The sequence below is a fragment of the Liolophura sinensis genome, chromosome 6 (genome assembly GCF_032854445.1).
Source record: "Liolophura sinensis isolate JHLJ2023 chromosome 6, CUHK_Ljap_v2, whole genome shotgun sequence".
In the NCBI taxonomy this organism is placed as follows: Eukaryota; Metazoa; Mollusca; class Polyplacophora; order Chitonida; family Chitonidae; genus Liolophura; species Liolophura sinensis.
The window spans coordinates 54,107,591-54,129,609 of record NC_088300.1 but is presented as its reverse complement, the minus strand read 5'-3'; the positions used below and the strand labels follow the sequence as shown (position 1 = coordinate 54,129,609).

At 37.8% G+C, this 22,019-nt stretch overlaps 1 protein-coding gene across 1 annotated transcript; it reads right to left on the bottom strand.

Moving 5' to 3' along the window:
- Positions 1-540: 540 nt before the first annotated feature.
- Positions 541-21,791, bottom strand: LOC135467357 (MOB kinase activator-like 2). Its single transcript, XM_064745127.1, has 5 exons — positions 21,700-21,791; positions 3,489-3,655; positions 2,728-2,824; positions 1,460-1,584; positions 541-896 (listed from the first exon to the last, which is right to left on the bottom strand). The coding sequence occupies exons 1-5, from the start codon at positions 21,714-21,716 to the stop codon at positions 541-543; spliced, it is 762 nt and encodes a 253-aa protein (XP_064601197.1). The 5' UTR covers positions 21,717-21,791.
- Between the last annotated feature and the right edge of the window lie 228 nt (positions 21,792-22,019).

The following is a 22,019-nucleotide window of genomic DNA, read 5'->3' as shown; positions in this document are numbered from 1 at the left end:
ATTCTGAAGTACCAAAGGAGTTTTGTGGAAACTTTGAAAACACTTGGTCTACTGTGATATGGATGCTACTACGCGTGTAAATTTTTGAATTTGATAAAAAAAGCGACGGCTTGAAAATCTTTCAAGATAACATGGCATGAATGTTAATTTCAACCAGATAACCATGGGGAGGCCTTGTGCTGGCACAACATTTATAAGCATACAGACACATTTGTTTGGAACAAACATCTCTGCTTCCAGAATTTTTGAAAGATTAGAAAGTTACATCCAGTATGCCTCTAACAGAACTGATGAATGGAATACATGTAAGCCTAGTAGAGTTGGAATTGATCTACATGTACATGATTTCCCAGATACATACATGTACAGTAAGTATAGTGTATAACATGTTGAAGGAGGGTAAGCTAGTGTTTCTGGAGTGTGAAATCAAATATTAACTATCACAATGAGTGCAGGCACAGTGCACATGCCTGTCATGGAGATTTTCCTCAGGATTTCCATGGGGATCTATGTCATCCTGCCAGACCAGACACCAGCCCGCTACGTGCAGGCCTCCTGAGCTAGGTTCTCTGTCTGCCCAATAGGGGGAGCTGTCTCCTCAGTCGTAGCTGGCGTCTTGTCGGCATCTGATGGATTTTCCTCATTCTGGTTACGATCAGGCATGGGTTTGGTTAAAGCTTTCATTAAGTCCTGTAAAACTTCAGTCTCTTTCTCTTCTAGCAAGTTAAACTTCACGTTAAATGTCATGAAATGCTGGAAGAGGCTGTTCAGATGGCCGTGTATGCCCAGTAAGATGAGCTCTCTGTAGTGGACATGGTAGAGGTGTGCAAACACATGGAATAAGTAGCGATGAATCTTCTTCACTGTCAGCTCAAAACTGTTGGGGAAGACATTTCCTGGGGAAATTAAAAAAAAAAAAAATCTTGATTAATGGGGATGATATTAACTACACTGGACGATATACATTAACCATTTACATTCAATGGACTGTTTTACAAATTTATTATATCTTCCTTTTTGTTAGGAAAGAATAACCAGAATGATTTGCCTCGCTGTGATGCTGTACAATCCTGATCATTTAGCAAATGTATTCAAACAAATTACCACGTAAACAACCAAGAGTGCATAGACTATGAGTGAGGTTTTACATATTCAGGGAATTCCCCCCACAAGCTACATCAGCAATTTACAACAGCCTTTATTACCTTATGAAGATTAAACCCTGGTAAGAGACTGCTCCATGCTTCTGAATCACATTCTAATTGTAGCTGCAGTATTACTACATGGTCCCACCTTGCTTAAACCATAGAATCTGTCCATTTCGTGTTTTGAGACTTCAGATATAGCAGAATGGAGCCATGGAAACTTAAACTTGAACCATTACTTTTTAATGAGGCTGCCTAATGCAGCTTATTACTGACAATACACACGGGTTTGTTCAGCTGATGTTACTACTCACCATACTTTGTTGGGAAGGTGGATTCCTCATTGATTGTTTTCTGAATGAATGACATGACATAGTCCACATACTGAGGAGCTGCACATTTGTTCTTTTTCCCTTTCTCATCAAACCACAAATATTGCCTGCGGAACAGATAAATCCACATATAAATCTACAATATGAATTGTTCAGACATACATGTACATAGAGGCCAAGACACCGATTGATTTTTTTTTTTCTTATCTCAAACACCACCATAAAAATTATGTGAGTGATTTGACTTTGTTGATATGTGAGAATGGAGGAGGCCAGGAAGAACATAAAACTTCTTTGACGAGGGCCTAAATTTCTCAATAATAGTATGAATTCTCACAACTAGTGACAGTTTCCTGTAGAATCATCTGGCAGCAAATTAATTCTTTTGGTCGGTTAATCTATGTCTGCATCATCTGTACAGTAGATGAAAAGTAAGCCAAGCTGCTCCTCTTGTTTTGGTAAACAAGTATATTATTAACATCACATGACGAAGATCTGCTGGACTTTCATGTCAATATGTTGGGTCCGGAATAATCCTGGTTGGCCCAAGGTCAAACCAGGTAACCTATCAAAGTTCTCACAGCTACATGTATGCCACTATGTTGATTTGATCAGTTTGATCAGTCAGGAACATTAAAACACACTGAAATGATTCTTGTTCAAAGCCAAGCTGTCACTGAGGGGTGTGCAGTATACAGTGTCTTACATTTAGAGCTAGGTTTAATATCTGACTGGATGAAAAATTAAGGAACAGAAACTTGCATAAAGAATACAGTATAGCCAGACATTTCTGGACCACTCCTTTAAGATAATATGTAAGTGGCAAAATTAACTCTAGACATGATAACATTGTGAGTTGGTGGACATTTCAAAAAGTTATACAGAGGGTCACTCTGGGAGAGGTTTGTTTCACTTTTCTGCAATGTGCAGTTACAAATCTACCTTTCACTGAAGAATTAGACTCAGTCATTGCAGGTAAAAACTGAACTCAGCACGACAAAAAAAAAAACAAAAACAAGAAAAGCCACAAAAAAAACCCCCCCATACTTTTGCAGAAAAGTGATTTTTCTGCTACTTTGTGGTCCAGTGACACATTTCAAGCCATTAGTCAAAAGAGGAAATGCAATCTCAATGCAATACTCCAATACTTCATGGCATTAACTGTCCATTGTCTAAACTAGGATGTACATGTATATGTGTATGTATACATAATGGTCCTGTGTTTGGAATCCTGGGGTTGGGATACTCACAAATTGCCCGGTCCTGTCATGGAAGAGCAGCCACAGGCTGTACAGTACTCCGATATAACCCCATACATCAGGTTAATGTGATTGAAAAATGATATAGCTGAAAAGAGAGAGAAGAAAGGTTGGTCCACATGGTCTCTAAAAATGAATGAGAGAGCCTAAATTTACAGTACTGGGTCAGCCTTCAGTATGTCAAATATGCAGGCCCATGCACATGTAACATCGTTCCTGATTCATACGTAACCATATCAGGTTTTAGATAAGATAATGAACCCAAGTAGAGTTCACTTACATGTAAAAGAGCATTTACCATGTATATATTAGTGATGTTTAACATTATACTCAAGAATTTTTCATTTATATAACAGCAGTCTGGTTTATGAATGGAGAAAACATGAGTGCCAGGAGTAAAACACTCCACAACTAGAAAACTTTAAACAGCCAATTTAAATTTAGCATTACTTCTACAAGTATAACAATCTAAATGTGGTGCCATGTGCACTGTATGTGCTTCAAAGACAAATTCTTCTACCAGTGTAATCAATTTACTGTCAAGTTATTGTTTTGTGAAGCTCAGAACAAAACCATGAGAAAGAATTTAGGAAATTTTGTGACTGAGATTCCGATCATAGAGAATTAAGTAACAAAAAGATATTTTTTCAAGGTTTCCACACATATACTGCCAAACAAATGCATACATGTGCCTGAAAAAGAAATATGAAGAATGACAGAAGGGAATTTTACAGATCTTAGGATGTACTCACTGTGAGTGGCCAACCATTCATTATAATCCAGGTGGGCTGGTAAGCTGACCAGCTTGTTGAAGTCCGTTTCTATAACTCGCTCCCGCACAAAGTCTTCCTGCAAGTACTGTCGTGATTCCTCTGGGGTTGGGGGGGTCGGCGAGTCTTTGTCCTTTCTTCGTCCCTTCCTGGAAAATAAGAGAGGGCAACAACTGAAGACAGCATCACAAAGGCTGATAAGCTTAGACTGCGTGAGGTTTCTGATGGTGGGCTTTGGTATCCAAGAGGATTTGACCAGGCCTGTTACTGTGAGCAGCTGAGAGAGGAGAGAGTAGGAAGTCCTGGTAGTGTCCATGATAGAAGAGCTAGAGTGGGGCACAATCCCAATGTGATGGTAGGGCAGCAGAGGCATTCTGCCTTTATACACATGACTTAATGGCTCTATTTCCTAGATAGCACTTGTGAGAAATCTCAAACAGCTTTTGTTGATAGAAGTTGTATTAATGGGGGAGTTAAGAGATCAGGCCTATTTGGAGTTGACCAAGTGTATAGTGGCAGAACAGGACAATGACAGGAGTGTGGTTAGGATAAAGGGACACGAGGAAGGATGCTGAAGCTTCCCAAGCTCTCAGCCTCTGTAGACAACTTTGCATTTCTACTGCCCTGTAACCAGACTTTGCAAAATTGAATAAACAATGTGAGCATAATGCTTATGTCAACATAAGGTGCAATCCAAGTTTGGAGTTGGAAAGGAAGGAGTGAGAGGGAAGGGGGGATGGGGAGGTAATAACTGATCAGTTCTTTTTTCTGACTTTAAAATCTGAGAGAAAGTTGAACAGAATGAGGTGGGGGGGGGGGAGGAGGCACTTCCAACGGCACATGGCTTAAACGTGCCCCATGGATTTAAGCACTATATGAACAACGATCAGTGGTAAGAGATGAACAAACACACAAATTCTACCACATATTGTTCCAGGGATCACACGGATTTTGTCACCACACACATGTGTAATATTATACAGGAAACTAGGATAAAGCTCCATAATACTGCATTATGTGTACCATTGTTTATATATAACTTTATAACCTGACACAACAAACACACATTTATAATAATACTGGTAATGTATACTGCACACTCTGCTCCAAAAATAGCTTATGCTTGGTTTCTGCACAATAGTAAATATAGTGAAGAATTATTTTCAAATTGATCAGTTACATGTAGGCCTACATGTGCATACAGTCGGTGTAAAAGGTATAATGTACACCTCTCAATTCTTTGAGAACATCTGGTTTTAACTTCTCACTAAATTACATGCATGCCTATAAAGAGGTCTTTGTGATATAAAGAATACACAGTGAACTTTTCTCACATCTTCTGTCCATATGTTATTAACACCAACATTCTCTTTTTTTCATTTCTTACACTGAACAAAACAAAGGCATTTCCATTTCTATGTTCAAAGCAAAGTATGTGTACATGTATGCTGAATGAGAGGGATTACATAAAGTACAAGGGCATGTATGTGTTGTTTTCCATCGCTCCTACATCTACATGTAATGATACACATACATGTATATGAGAATGTAGGCGCATATTTATTTTCTCCCAGTTTTAATTATATTTGTCAACAAACCTGAACTGAACTTATATTACATGAACAACTCCACAAGTATAACATACATGTACATGAAGCTTAATTAAATTCCATGGGCTCTTTATGCAACATATTACACGCTCAAAGCGATGAAGATTTATATTTGACATCAACAGCCTTTGTATGTACAATAAGCTATGCACGCTCATGTAAAATGATATATTTAAATTACATGTATAGATTTTCAAGGAAGTGAAAATTTAGACTGAGTCACTGTGTCTATTGAAGTCTGCCAAGATCTGGTATATGTATTATATAATTTCATGCATAATAATGTTATGAATGCTCCTTATCAAAACATCGGATGCTTCAAACTCTAATATCCCATAGAGAAAGTAACTATTCGCCCATTCACAGCACAACAGAATATTTTGATCCCCATTATACATGTCCATATCCCAATGTATGAATAGAAAGTGAGATCTGGCAGACTGTGTCTAGCTCAGCTGTTGAATTCATGTATAGCACCCTGTCAATGAAGGTTTATACCACATGCTTGATCACACCCATGTGCCGTATTGATTGATATTCCAGTACTGGGACAGTTACAGATGGAGATCCATACTGGTGTGAGCTTCTATACTGTTATTACATGTATAACGCAACTAAAGGTACATGTACATACAGCAACTTTCCCTTATAAGTATCGTAGTCTTCACACTCTCAACAGTTATACATGTTTTGTACATGTATGCAAAAATAACCTTTTACAACTAACAGGACAAAGACAAGATGTTTTGTACATGTAAACATTTTTCCTATAATTTATTTATTTTTTTTTTTCACTTATATAAGTTTGCTGCTTAGTATACATGCATGTCAAAAGAAGAATAATTCAGCCTCTCAAAGGTTATCTTCAAATCCCTTGACAGGATGTATCTATTAGTTACTTACAAGTATTTGTTCTTTTCAAGCTACAGCTCAGAGAAATGGAGTGAAATAATCTTATTAAGTGTAAGTATATATTGAACACATTGTAGCTCAAAGAGGTTGGTGATACATGGTGTACAAAAGCATGTAATTCAAGCATTAAGCCTTTCTCATTTTTTCTGTCCTTAACATCTCTGAATCAAATTTGGTTTTAATACGAGGCTCAAGGTTGTAGATCCTTATGATGAGTGATCCTGACTGTAGATGTCAAAACACACACACACACACACACACACACACACACACACACACATATATATACTGCCAGGGTTAATATTAACTATCCCATTGCTGTTCATGCAACCAAATTCACTCGACAACAGCTCAGCATACAACTTATACATTATACAACACATATTGTACAGGTAGCTGTTTGCATGTACACAGTATAGCGCATGCACAAAGATAAGAGAAAATAGAACTGTATGAGTAAGTATCAAAAGCTGAATCAAAACAGGGTGAAAGTACAATAAATGGTACATACATGTATATATCATAAATGCTTATTACAGTATGGTCATGCATAACAGCTGCAGTACAGACACCGTGGCTACTGAGCATGTAAGGGCCATATAAGACCCACATCAAAGTATTACTAATTAACATATGACATCTTGTAAAAGATGTAAACATGTCTTACTTTTAATGATTTGGAGCCGGTTTCATGAAGCTCACTTTGCTAAGTAAAGCCTAGTGCACATGGACAACATTTCTTGTCGAAAACTAGAAAACCAAAAATCCTCGAATTTTACTTGTGTGCGGGTAACCACAACAAGAATTCTGGAGCCTGAAACATTTGATTCAGCTTGTTTAATTCTGGGTAACAAAAAATCCAGAAACAAGTGAACCGAACACAAGATTTCGCTTATCTACAGCCAATCTGGATCTTGTGAGATCATTGTCACTTACGTCAGATAATCAGGGTCTATGGAAATGTCATGTGAGTACATACGACATGGAAAATGTGACACAACTTTTTGGGGTCACATGACCTTGAATGTGTCATGTGACCATCTTTCGCTGCTAGAATCTTCAAAACTGGACAACAGTCAAATGTTGCTTGTGTGTTGGTAATCCATATTCCGGATCATTTGACACCGGAATCCGGAAATCAGAATTTCGACAACAAATGTTGTTCATGTGTGCTTGGCTTTAGCCCTTAACCACCACAGCAATGTTTGTTGTAGAGATATTAAGTGCACTTAACTAAGGGCAACTTAAAACTAAGTATGCTTCATGAAACCAGCCCCAGGTTAGTATACAGAGATATCTCACCTACAGGACAGTAACCCTAACACTTGTGTGAATTAAACAACATACATATCCATGAAGAGAAGTACATGTACAATGTATCTTAACCTCTTCACATGGCTTTTGAAAACTAAAGCCAGTGTAATTACCCATTTAGCACAATAATGCTGAAAACTGATGAAACCAAAATCTGAGGATATAACAATATACATGTAAATGCACAAGTCCAGTAACTACAACTACAAGTACATGGACATACATGTATATGTGTAAAATTGTCACTGAAATTTACCTGAAATTTACCTGAAAACCACAAACTTTACACGTGTACATGTAAATAACACCCTATATGTACTTACACTCTAAATGTAGTCCATGCAGTACAACAGGGAAAGAGTAGACAAATGAGATAGAGCAGAGGGTTCTGCCAGTGATACACCATATGCTATGTACAGTCTACGCACATTAACATGGGTAGATTGTAAGTAATACATCAACAAAACACATGTACTTAAAAGTGCAAACTGAAACACCCATAAATTGATGCCTACCAAAAGTTGATGACGAACAGCATCCTGGCTGGAAGAAAGCGCTCAATTGCTGTGACTTTTAGCACCGTGCATGTAGCTGTACCCTTTGGTCACAAATCTGTCACTAAATTGTCGTGAGTAAATATCAGGTGATGGTGTCAGAGATGAGGTGTTCAGCAGGGTATCGTGACCGGCAAGGTAACAGCTAGTCAGCTGCCTGGGGGCCTCACACTCCTAGACGAGACCGGTCTCTGTTTTTCTCTCTTTCTCTCTCTCCCGCTGATCATGGGTCAGTATTTATCCACCAGGAAGAGGAGACAGCTGATAAACTCAATGATAACGCTGCTTCCCTCATGTACAAACTGACTTATGTTTTCTGAACATTGCTCCTGCACCACAATGAGAGGGTAACACGCTTTTCTATTTCAGCAGTGATCACATTCAGAACAGTGATGACAAAAGTGGCCAAAAAGTCCCTGTCGTATCCAAGTCAGCCACTTCCTGCAACTCTGGCAACAGTTTCAAATATTACACCTCATATGTCAATAGCTGCATGCAGTCACAGCTATTTATAGTATCTATCAATATTTTTGCCTAATGGTCACCAGATGATCTCAGCTCTAAACACTAGGTGTGTCGATCATGCCACGGGCTGTTGTTCATTTTATCCTGGGGGTCTATACAAAGTGTTACACACACGATCACCAGGAAAACCACAAGAAAGTCAGCCTAGCCTTGTTTTGTGCTGGCTTAGTAGGTACTAAAGCTCATTTATACCCAGTCATATCCTTAATCTGATCACATGTATACCTTGGAAAAGGTGGTCTGATTTCTAGTAGTGAGGCCTTAGAGGGTGGGGGGACACCTAGCTTGACTAATTGCGAGCACATGTGCCTGCCAGGCTGGCCTGTTGTACATCAGTACACACAACAAAACCTTCACTTTATGTTAACATTTTGCAGGTACTCGTACATATTTTCGTGTGTGTGTATACAGATATATACATTGGGAATACAGCAAACAAAACCTGTTAACCCACAATAATTTGAGATATATATATATATATACACACACATATATATGTTATGGACACTGTTCTCAGCAACACCCAGTATGAACCACATGTACATGTACATATGAATGTATACTCCAACTAGTCAATATGATACAATGACTGTATCAAGGTAGACAAAGCTTGCCAGTGTGTAATGGTAGACTCAAGGACGAGCTACACAGATGGTCCAAATGACAGCAGAACTCTTGGTTTTTCTTGTGTGACAATGTGTGTGTACTTCATGTATGTTTCATGAGCAAACGTACAATGATAATTGTGACGTAATAAAGGAAAGAACAAATGAGTTCACAGCTTTGGACCGTCTTGATACAGGCAGGAAGAAGTTTTACGAGTGGCTCATTGTCATTAAAATATATACACTAAAACTAATATATTGGATATTTTTGACATATTAATATCAAAACAATTTACAAGCTTACAAGTGCACTGTGAGCCACATCAAATAATATACCAGTGCATGAAAGCAACAGGTAAATGTAATCAAACATTACTAAACTATGTGTACATGTACCTACATAAAACAGGATATTTGTACAGCAACAAACACGAACATCTGCATATGTATGATGCAAAACAACAAGCTGTTACAGACATATTTTATCCCACATAAGACAAAATACTCTGCTTTTCATTGGACAACAACGGTCATGTGGGGTACGGATATATTCTCGAATCCTGCCAACAACGTCAAATGTGTTTGCCTTTGCTGGGTTGTGAATACAACGGTCACATCACTGAAGCGATTGACCTATAAATTGGTCTTCTGCACTGAATTGATGGGCCTTTGCAAGATAAATTTGTTACATGGTTACTCAGTGACAGGATATGCAAATATATGGTGTCCATAATCCTAATATATCTGCATATTGTATTACTGAGTAACAATGTAACTAATAGTACAAACCACAATGTTTTAAGTCACTGTTACATGCCGCTAACACCAAAAAATGTTTTATTAATTTGCACTGATCTGAATTGGTTTATACTGAATTAGGATTTGATTTTCCATTGAGAGATTCTGATGCAGATCAATATGGAGACACCGGATTCTATTGGTTACCCAATTATTCAGTGACAGGATACAGAAATATATGGGAACACCAAGCCAAACATGAGGGTTACTGACATAATAAAATATTTCAGTACTCTGTCATGAGTAACCGTGCAAGACATTTATCTTGAATAGACATATTAATTCAGTGCAGAAAGCAGATGTACAGGAAAACTGCTTAAGTGTCGTCATTGTTTTCACAGTCACACAATGGGAAATATCCTAGTCAACAGACCCGTATGAGACTGGCTGCAAGATATGGGAATATACATGCCCTCCACATAACCACTGCTGGCCACTGGAAACCGGAGTATTTTGTCTGATGCGGGATAAAGTTAATACTATTCTGTAAACACTGTTTACCAGAATTCCTTCCTAACAATGTTTCTATACATCACACTTGCATTAGAGCTTTGCGAATCCATGTCTTACATGATTTGCACATGATATGTTTTTGTGTATCAAGACTATTTCATACACATGTAGTATCCATCCTTAAGTTACAAGTGAAAGATTGCCTTGCATTTACATACATGCACATCTACATGTAGACTAGGGAAAGATGAATGTTCATGTAGTATAATTCATATTAACACATTCAAGTTTTTGTTGTCATGTGATGTCGACAAGAAAATGTATCTAATCCTATCTAAAACATATTACAATATATGTACAAGCATGCTGTAAACAAATGCATGCAATCAAAACTACAATTGTTGATACACATGTATATCTCTCTCTCTCTAAAAAAAAAACCTTTTCATACTAAAGAAACACTTGATGTTGTGCACTGAGCAGTGAATACAAAGACTCCATACAGATCTATAAATCTTAATGGTTATATATAAACTCTAAAGTGCAGATCACAAAATTTCTTGATTTGAATTGTGTTCTGGTCTTGAGGTAAAGGTCTTGACATAAAAGTTTCAAACCAAGAATTCCGTTTCTGGCTAACACTTCATTTTTTTGAATGATAATGTGGAAATATGTTTCATGTACATGCATTTAAGGCAGCAGCACAGATGTAAGGTAGCAGCACAGATGTAAGGCAGCAGCACAGACATAAGGCAGCAGCACAGACATAAGGCTGCAGCACAGACATAAGGCAGCAGCACAGACGTAAGGCAGCAGCACAGACATAAGGCAGCAGCACAGACATAAGGCAGCAGTACAGACGTAAGGCAGCAACAGACATAAGGCAGCAGCACAGATGTAAGGCAGCAGCACAGACATAAGGCAGCAGCACAGATGTAAGGTAGCAGCACAGATGTAAGGCAGCAGCACAGACATAAGGCAGCAGCACAGACATAAGGCTGCAGCACAGACATAAGGCAGCAGCACAGACGTAAGGCAGCAGCACAGACATAAGGCAGCAGTACAGACGTAAGGCAGCAGCAGACATAAGGCAGCAGCACAGATGTAAGGCAGCAGCACAGATGTAAGGCAGCAGCACAGACATAAGGCAGCAGCACAGATGTAAGGCAGCAGCACAGACGTAAGGTAGCAGCACAGATGTAAGGCAACAGCACAGACATAAGGCAGCAGCACAGACATAAGGCAGCAGCACAGATGTGCAAATCTCTGTGACCAGTTGAAAAGGCTGACAATGTGCACAACAAAATAATTATAAAAGAACAGGAAATACATCTACCTTTTGACAACCCGTTTCCTTTAGTCAGGTAAATAGGGCAAGCTACATAATCACCCCTTGACATACAAAACTCTCATTCATCTTCGATGAAGGGCGAGCCACTTTACATGACTAACCATTTGAAGTATTTATACAAGAAACCTTACCGTTCGTGAAAAGTATTTGAATATCTACTCAAGGAATAAAAGATAAAAACTTCCTCTTCAGGAGCCCTTGTCACGACAAGCATCAAGAACATTTACCTATACTTTCCATAACACTTGAGCTTTTCACAGTATCCAGAATATAGATCTATGTGAGTATTAACCAGAATTTAACTTCATCACAAGAAAACATCTCAGTATATTGTACACCAAGAAAGAAAGTATATACAAGTATACAAAACTAAATTTATTTCTTTTGAAAGAATTTTGTTTTATTGAAAAGTTTATAGTTTACTTATTTCACTGATTCTACATGTATATCTGATTATACTAACTTCAAGGAGCATTTTGACTTTAATTTTAAATCCCAGCCTGCGGCTAAATGTTCATGATTACCTGCTGGCTGCTAAACCTGCACAAATTCTGAATTCAAGTTTTTTTTTTGTCTTTTTTTTTTATGGTAACCAAACTCTGACTACATACCTAAAGACAACTACTAAAGAAATACATGTAGTACTGATAGTTATTATTCAGGTAACTATAAGGTGACTACATGAAGTTATCTTGGAAACAGAAACAAATTGCCTTTACCCTGCCATATTAAGTGATGAAACTGATCTTTAAAGGTAGATTTTACATGCCCCGGGCAATCATTACTCATTGTTTTACTATATAACAGCCATGCTTAAATCTGATAAGTTTTGATAATAAGATTTTAAAACTTGAAAAAAAAAACTCGACATCACATTCTTCCCAACAGGTTATTATTTGCAATCACATTGTAAAATGACTCTAACTACGAGGCAAACACTTCCACAAATACAATAATGGCCTTGGGAAGAAAATTTCGAGATAATTTTGCCACGCTCTCATTGTCCATGGATCCTTGACAACAATAACAACAGCAACGACACCAGTGGGGCCTATTTTGCAGTCTTAAAGTCTGTTGAACACCACCTGTCTTCCACAAAATGTTGCATACGGGTCTGCAGCTTGCTGACAGTTGCAGGTTTATTTCAGTTTAATTCTTGACTGTTAGATCACACTATCATTGACTATCATGCTTTAAACATCAAACGAATAAATAAAAATCAACATACTTTTTTTTATCCCTACATGGACCTAGAATACGCTAGTAATGGTTTAATATTCAAAACTTCTTTTTTCTTCAGGAAACAATGCCTGGAATCCACACTTGGGTCATTCACAGTCACACTGGCAAGAAACTTGAAAGGTTTTCTGCCAAAACATGACAATAACCAGCTCTAGGATAACAGAGGAGCAAGTCTGCCTGGGGTGGAGGGCAGAGATTTGAGGTGACACAAATAACCAGAGGATGACTAGGTTAGACCCACCCAGATTTACTTCACAGTTCACACCACCTGGAACCCTCACCCAATATGTGACCTATTAGCTGATTCCAGGGGCTACAAAAATAGACCCAAAATATAAATACAGGAGTACATATAGAGGTAGTCAGAGCAGTGCACTAGCTCATATACACTTGTGAATGTAAAGTACACATCACTGGCTTCAAGAGAATGGACTGTCTCTATCATTATTATAGATGGAAGGAGCCATAGTAACTGCTCCATAGATGATCTACAGGAACATGTAGCTAACAGGTAACATGAGGTTATATTACTGACTACAGCTTTGAACAACTTACACCACGTTACATAACACAGCTCACATACATGTACTTATACATCTGAAGTACATAGCTAATTAAAAAGTGCCGTGCCGCGCAAGGTTGTGGACAAACAGAATGATGTTTTAGAGCCAGCACATGTACACAGAAGTGCAGCCAAGGATTTTGACAGCTAAGACATCAGTCGTATTTGGTTGCGCTGACGTAAAGCCTTGAAATCAATAAAGCCTGACATGCTGTCCAGCATTCAGGATATTAAGTAACCCACAGTATGTCTCATGATGATTAATGAATACCACACAAGCACATGTACACAATATGTAATCATGTCAAATGAGCGAGGAAAAAACTTCTGCATCACTACACTGTATTTAACTGAAATGTTTAAAAGAAACAGACGTGCATGGTGATAACAATACCACTCATCCAAAAATGGTTAAAGGGGTAATGAGTATTGAAAAATATGGTCGTGACTCACCTTTGGCAAAAGACCAAAATGCCACGGGGCCTGTCCTACAAAGCCGTAGCAACGTTACATCAAGCGCATTTACCATGATCAGTTTCTCTGCAAGTGTTTGTTGCCATGGATGCTATATCAGGCCCACAAAGCGTCTTCTTCATATGACCAGCTCATGGTGAGAATAAAATATGACCTCATAATCGCCGAAGTGACAATTATTCTATTTTATGTTCACCACATTGGTAGATTCATTGACAAGTAACTTTTCACCTTCATTTTAGCTAACCCTGCGTATGCTTGTACACTAAAGGTGGTAAAGTTGTTCATATTCAGCATGTGAGAGACTTGCACTTCACTTTTATGTTATTGTGCTTTAAGTGTTGATTGATTGGTGTTTTTACGCCGTACTCAAGAGTATTTCACTTATTCGACGATGACCAGCATTATGGTGGGTGGAAACCGGGCAGAGTCCGGGGGGAAACCCTTGACCATCTGCAAGTTGCTGACAGACCTTCCCACGTATCGCCGGAGAGGAAGCCAGCATGAGCTGGACTTGCACTCAGAGCGACTGCATTGGTGAGAGACTGTTGGGTCATCACGCTGCGCTAGCGCGACAACCAACTTAGCCAGGGAGGCCCCGGCTTTAAGTGTTAAATGTTCATACTACATGATACAGTGCCAAGTTACATGTACACAGGAAACACAGAAATTCTCTGTCTAGAGCTGGGATTGATCCCACAGCTGGTTTGCCTCATGGTTAGAGTTGCACTCTGTACCATGGAGCTATTTCTCACTCCCTCCAACATTTTAATCAGCTTTGCTTCATTAGACCACCAGTACAATACATCAGACTGAGAGTATGTACCCAATTCACAGCATGATGAGTCCACCACAGTAGACACTATTTTCATGTTTCAAATAATATATTTGTATGTTGTATACATTGCACTGAAGGCAGATGTTTTTATAGGTGTAAGTTTCACAGATAAAGTAGAGTAGGTGAAAAGGGCCAGTGTATGAAGTGCTGACTTCCTGGTGTCAGAACACCTGTACACAGCCAGGCTGTTTGTTTAGTGGGTGGAGAGCCTGGACTCCACCAAACCCCACCCTCACCTTTAGGCCAGTGCTCTTTCTGGTATTGTTTACAGTAGCCTTTCATATGTTATCCACACATGAAGAACTTCTTATATATTGTACATGGAAAGTTTTAGAGAATGCATACTGATTCTTGTAATCACTTCTGTATTTTAGACAACACTTTAGCTGTGCGTCGGTTGACCATTGGAATCAGAGAAACTGGATTTTTAAGACACTTTCTGAAGTATCTTGAAGCATCTGGAAGGAGCTATCAGCATCCGATCAGGCATCAATTCTGTCAATCTACTCCAGGTTGAGCCCTGTTGACCACACTCTGCACAGTGTTGGCTAATGTGATACTTTACACGAAATGGGTCACATGACTTTCACATTGCTATGAAGACCTAACAGTTGCCACCAGTCATAGTTGACCTCTGCCATAACAAACTACGTCTGGTCATATACTCCCAGATCGTAAGGTTTCTTCAAACTTTTGGTATCGTTGCCCTAAACAGATGCTTATGTTTTTCTCATAAATCCATAGGTCACATTTCATTTGGGAAGATGGACAGTTTTTATAACATGTTTTAGTTACACATATACATGTATATATGCTTTTGTCTTCTTTAATAAAGTTTTCTGCTTATCCCCGCCTAATGTCAGGCTGTTTCCAGATATGTCATTCATGACATTTTACAAGATCTCTAGTTAGAAGTTACCAGTTCAACTTGTAACTTCTGACTAAAGGTCTCTAATTATTAGCTCAACAACTGCAAGCTGTATTCAAACCGGCAACATCCCTGATCTGCCTGCAGCAGAATTAACAACAATTTTTACAAACATTTAATAATTATGCTTGGATGCTAAATAAACAAGCATCTTACACTTTTTACAAGTGTAAATGTCACATTTTCTAAGCTTTATCAATGATATATGTTACCTATCATCCATAATTACTTTGAACAGCCTGAATTCATCAGGATGGTCTCATCAGTATGGCTGTGCCCTGGGCAGTTAGTGATAACAAACAAAGCTCACACACCTTACAAGTTATCTTTAGCTTACATCGTTTAGAGCATGCTAACCACAAGTAAGACAAATTATATATTAAAGGCTTGCATGTAAATATGCAAACACCAAAAGGAGGGCGATGATGATACAAAATTATGGAAGCCATACATGAGCAGCCTACAAAATAACATTTAACTGCCCTACTTTTACTGGCAAGAGTAAGGGAAATTTAAAAAAGGACATCAGGGACAAATTATGGATTTTGCTCAGCTGTTTCTTTGCTGGTTACTTCATCAATGAAATCATAAGAACACAATCACATTTACATGATGCTATTTTACAAATTTACATATTTTTACTGCTTGAAAATGAAAATCTGTGCAATAAAGCAGACTTTTATACTTATGTTATACGAGTTTTTAGAGGTTAAAATTAACTACCAAATGTTACCAGTGTCCTTTAAAATCTACCTCTTCTGGTCCTTCTTGATGTTGGCTTGATGTTTAATAAAGGGAAAAAAATACCATAACTGCTTTACAATAAACACTTACTTTTATTTAAATGCATAGCATCTTATAGAGGCCATTTTTTTAGATGACTGTTTATTAGATGACTGTAGAAAACATGTAGTGCAATCACTTTGCACAAAATATAATTAAAGCACTTCACACTGCATTTAACAACCACACCCTTGGTTTAAATTTTGTGCAAACCTGCCCTTTTTCTAGAGAAAAAAACTGTTAAAAATTATATCTGGGCAATTTTATTCTCGACAAACAATAGCAGCTAGCCTTGACAGACATATGTCACAATGCATCCCTCAAAATCAGTAATTATTAATTCTTAGACTGTTCTTCAAAATAGCTTGGAAAAAAAAAAAAAAAAAACTTTGGTTATAATTGATGAAATACCATTTTTTCATTTTTAGGTATATTTTCAGGATGATATATCTAACTATAAATAAAATGTAAATGTACATGTATGTGAAACCACTGCATGACAAATTAGAGCAAAAAAAGAAAACAAAATTATGAAGCATGAAGATTCCTTCCAACAAGTAACAAGTCTGTTCAACATTGTTCACACTACTGCTGCAGCATCCAGTAATGTCTGAAGGGTTCCTCCCTCGATCTGACAGATCAATTTTATACTTCTGTATATATACAATAGCTTCACAACTATATTAACTTGTGAAGAGATCGGTAATGCATAGCAATGATCTGTTACAATCTGAGAACGTGACTGGATCACACCTGATACACTTGCACTAGAGATGATAATACCTGTTATTTATTTATTTAAACTCTAAGTCCATTAATTAGAATTGTGATTAATTAGAATGTTCGGAGAAATCAGAAACAATACTCACAGCTGGTTTAAAATGAAGTGAACAGTGTTTTTCCCATGAGAACTAACTTTTAATACGCTAAGTTAGAGTGACAGGTGTCTGTAATTTGATTATTGTGTACCTCACTAATAAGTATAACGTTCACTCAGGACTCAATGTTCAGTATTTTATTTATTTATTTATTCGATTCGTGTTTTATGCAGTACTCAAGAATATTTCACTTATAATAACAATGTGGCCAGCATTATTGTGTGAGGAAACCGAGTAGAGCCTGGGTGAAACCCTATATCATAAGCAGGTTGCTGGGAGACCTTCCCACATACAGCCGGAGAGGAAGCCAGCATGAACTGGACTTGACCTCACAACCAATAATCAGTAGTACCTGGCTAGCCCACAAACCTGATCTGTATGATTATCGAATGAACAGTGGTTTTCTGCACTCTGTCATTTCACATTACATGATGTGATGCATACTGACTACCATACTATCACTTCCTTCTTCTAAGTTCCTCAAATGAACAAGTCCATTTTTCTGCTTTATTAAAAGAAATGAAAGCAGGTTAGCCTACATGTCCTCATTGACTTAAACTTACATGTATGTGTATGCAGTTCATCACCAATTCATATGAATATAAATTATTGTGTTTATCAAAGCATGTCAACTAATTCCCAGCACGCGTATCCTTATGAAGTTCAAGGTCAAACATAAAGGACGCTAACTGTAGCATTTATGACTCAACCCAAAGTTTCAAGTGATAGTTACATGTAGCTGACAATCTCTCTCACTGCCACACAGTAATGACATACTGCATGCTTAACTCTCAGGTAAATATTCTCATTTCAATTTTACACACACACAAATACAGATATACATGTATGTAGTTTTATCTTGTTTTGTCAGCTGGATTATCCATTTCCTGTGGCAGAAAAGGGAATACATGTATCTAGCCCAAATGTATGTGCCAACTTGAGGTAGAAGAAACATTAATTATGTTTAATAAAACCATGCTTATAGTACTTGACAAATTATTGTATTTTCCACTGCAAACAAAATGTTAGTTTATCACAGCATTACATGTACAGAACATGTCCTGTTAAGGTCAATTTACCTAGGCTATGGATGCTAAGGTAACACCATCATTATCAACCAATGTACTATAATTCTTCAACCTTTTCAACTGCCTCTGCCGCCAATATTTCGAAACATTCTGTGAGACCTATGGGGTGTAGAGAAATAATGTACACAGATTTATGAAGCTTGCATCTTTAATGACACAAACAAATCATTCTTGGCCTCATTTTCATAACAATTGTATGCATAAATTCCACTGAAAAAGTGCTTAAATGGTTGAAAAGGTTGATGTATGATATTTATATATGATGTCCAAAATAAAAACATGTGGCATGCACACATCAAGTTCTATTTTCCTTTAAGCATAAAGGCTGCTGCTTCTGTATTAACAAGCAATCTACTGTATACCATTGCCATGAGGAAACAAAACTGAAATGATAAATTTCCTGTTTTAATTACCTACATGCATGACACTCCCACAGTATGTCAATATAATGCATGTGTGGTAATAATAATAATCAATATATGTGAAGAGGTGAAAGAATTACCGATACAGTAAATTAGCCTAATGGGAATGGCCCAGAGAGCAAAGGGAGATAATCAATTAAACCTTAAGGCACAGCCCTGTTCTCAGTGAATAACAGCAGCCATGCAGGGCTATTCATTCATGTACATACCCAGAATACAACATACATACATGTAATATGCACATAATGTTCTAATGTACATTGATACATTACAGTCAGTCAATGAAAAGAGCCTCATTTTTTTCACTGTGTCAGATACATGTATATATACCATACGGTACATGTACATGTATACAGGTCTATGTTATATATACATGCATATAAAGGCCTTATGTGAAGTTTATGATGACCAGCTATCCCATTTCAATATTACACTACTATCATTCACACGCATGTACATGTACTGTCCGTAAGTCAAGCACTGCACCAGTGAATAAGTACATCACACCAAAGAGCTTCACAGATCTATGTACAGTAAATGAACACCTCCTCCTCCCCTTGACATACCACAAACATACATACCCTATCTACCATATACATGTATGTGCACACAACATATAAAATGTCAGCTTTACACAAGCTCAAGAAATGGTGCATTACATATTTGCTGTGACAAATTTCAATTTAAATGGTATATGTAATAACTGGATCAAACTGGTCAAATTTTTCTTTCAAACAGAATACACTGGCTCCTGGCATTTGAACAGAAACTGTTAATAATGTGTGTATTTTTGTGATTTAGGCACAGCCCATGCTCACTACTTTCCGAAATATATATTAATTTATGTAATTCATATGTACATCTACCTACAATATGCTCATAATCTGGATTTATTAATTCAAACACATGTAAAGTCTTCTAGCAGTGAATAATATCCTGTATGAAATGCACAAAGTCAATTGGGCCTATTGTACATAGTTCACCACTTGTCTTACATCAAGGTAGGGTGAGCTCATTCATTACTTATTTATTTACATGTACTTGATTGATGTTTTACGCCTTACTCAAGACTATTTCACTTATATGATTGCGGCCAGCATTATGGTGGTAGGAAACTGAGTACAGCCTGGGGGGAAACCCATGACCATCTACAGATTGCTGGCAAACCCTCCTGCATATGGCCAGAGAGGCTCATTCAGTAGGGCAATGTACCGACATCCTAAAATATATTAATAAACCACATTCTGAAAGTAAATGTACAGTTTATATCCCCTCGCATTAAGCCTTTTTCCAAGAAATACTTTTCTTAAAAGGCGAGAAATAAGGGAATATTAATTGCATTTAGAAATGAAGGGTGAGTAAGTGGATGGAATCAGCCTTTTTCTTGGACAGAGGCTGATATGATGGGGTGAGGATACTACATGAACATCATAGCGACAAATAATATTAAGAAAATTAAAATAATATTTATAAATTAATATCAAGGATTTTGCACTTATATTGTGATAACCTTAAACATTTGTGACATGCAGATATGCCATCCATATTAGTATATCAAAACTGGAAAATTTTATAAATCTTGAGTTATATGCACAAACAGCTACTTGGAAAGCAAATGCCTTTACAACCCGACCACGGCCTGATGGCCACAAATGATAACTTGGTATTGGAATCATAGCCGTCATTTCCAAGATAACCATTGGGTTGGGTAAAAACCAAAAGAATCGTCAGCTTATATCAGTGAAGCAGCAACAGACATATGTCATGCTTAGCTACAATTTATATGAAAAGCCTGGGCGTGAATGGGCCTGTACCCTTGAATATAAACCCATGTTTTATTGCTCTGGGTACAGTTTTAGAATAATTTATGTGAATATGATCTTAATCTGTCAGCTTCTCATAGGAAAAATGTGTGATGTTCTGATTATTCACAATGAGCATGGCAATATATGTCTTCTAAGTTAATGGTTGGCTTGTGCCTAGCCAGTCGATCTAGATGGACTTGGGGTGCTATTTTAAAATTCTGACATTCATTGTAACATTGAGTTCATCGTCAGCTCTCATCGTGACACTTCAAAATGCCTGTTGACGACGAGGCACTTGGTACCTTTTAAATTCTAGCAGTCAATGTGACCACCAGACAGCCAGTTAATTAGTTTCATTGATGAGTAAATTAAGAGGTTAGTATCAGAGATTCTATGATAAAATTACATATAAATGAGTTGATGAGGTGAGTTAGATTGCCATCAGTGGGAAGGAGATAGGAGTTTGAAATCAGCGGCATGTTTTTGAGAGGTGTTGATGGACTCAGGGTTACGATGAGTGTCAGAACTTTAAAATTGCACACTGAGTCCATCTAGATGGACTAGTGCCTAGCTAATTTTGGACATCACTCATATCAAAATTTTTTATGTATTTTTTCCATATCGGTCTGGTTAGAATTTTATGCCTTCGGAATTACAACACTAGATAGGTCATACACTCAACAATGTATTGTCACCCATGAAGAAGCCCTTTATTTATAACGGACTGCCCGACTCTGAATGTCCCCCCTACCCCCTGCCCTTTCATGCCTCCCCCTATCCCTTCCAACCATATCTCCTTATGTATGCAAAAATATTTTCTTCGAACTTTACAGGATTTACCTTTGGACGATATCTGACCCTTCTATTTAGTCTTGAGTACGACGTTTTATTCAGCACGTGTTAAGCAGCCGGTTGAGAATGTTACAGCTTCTGAAGTCTGTGTGCAGACGACAGATGTCAGCGTTGTTCATCACACTGCTCGCTTTGGCTTATCAACAGAGCATCTTAGCAAACTAGATTGGATAACAGATGCTGTACGAAATGTACCTACCCCATAAACCACTCCATCGTATCTCGGAGGTACTCCGGTAACCTCTCCAGTTTGACGATCCCTCTTCGGTGGCTTTTATCCGGGCTTCCTACAGAATGACAAGCCCGTCTGTGACACGGAACCTAAACAAAACCTTCAATATGGCGGCGGCCACGGAGATGCGCGTCTCAGATGCGCGGTGAATGCACACACCGTATTTCCACATGTTCCATAAATCACGAGGGACAGTTACTTACTCTTCAGACAGTCTAATAAGAAGCTTTTGCTTGCGATTTATTTACACTTTATAGGTGGAGTAGGCTATTTTCCACATGTTTTGT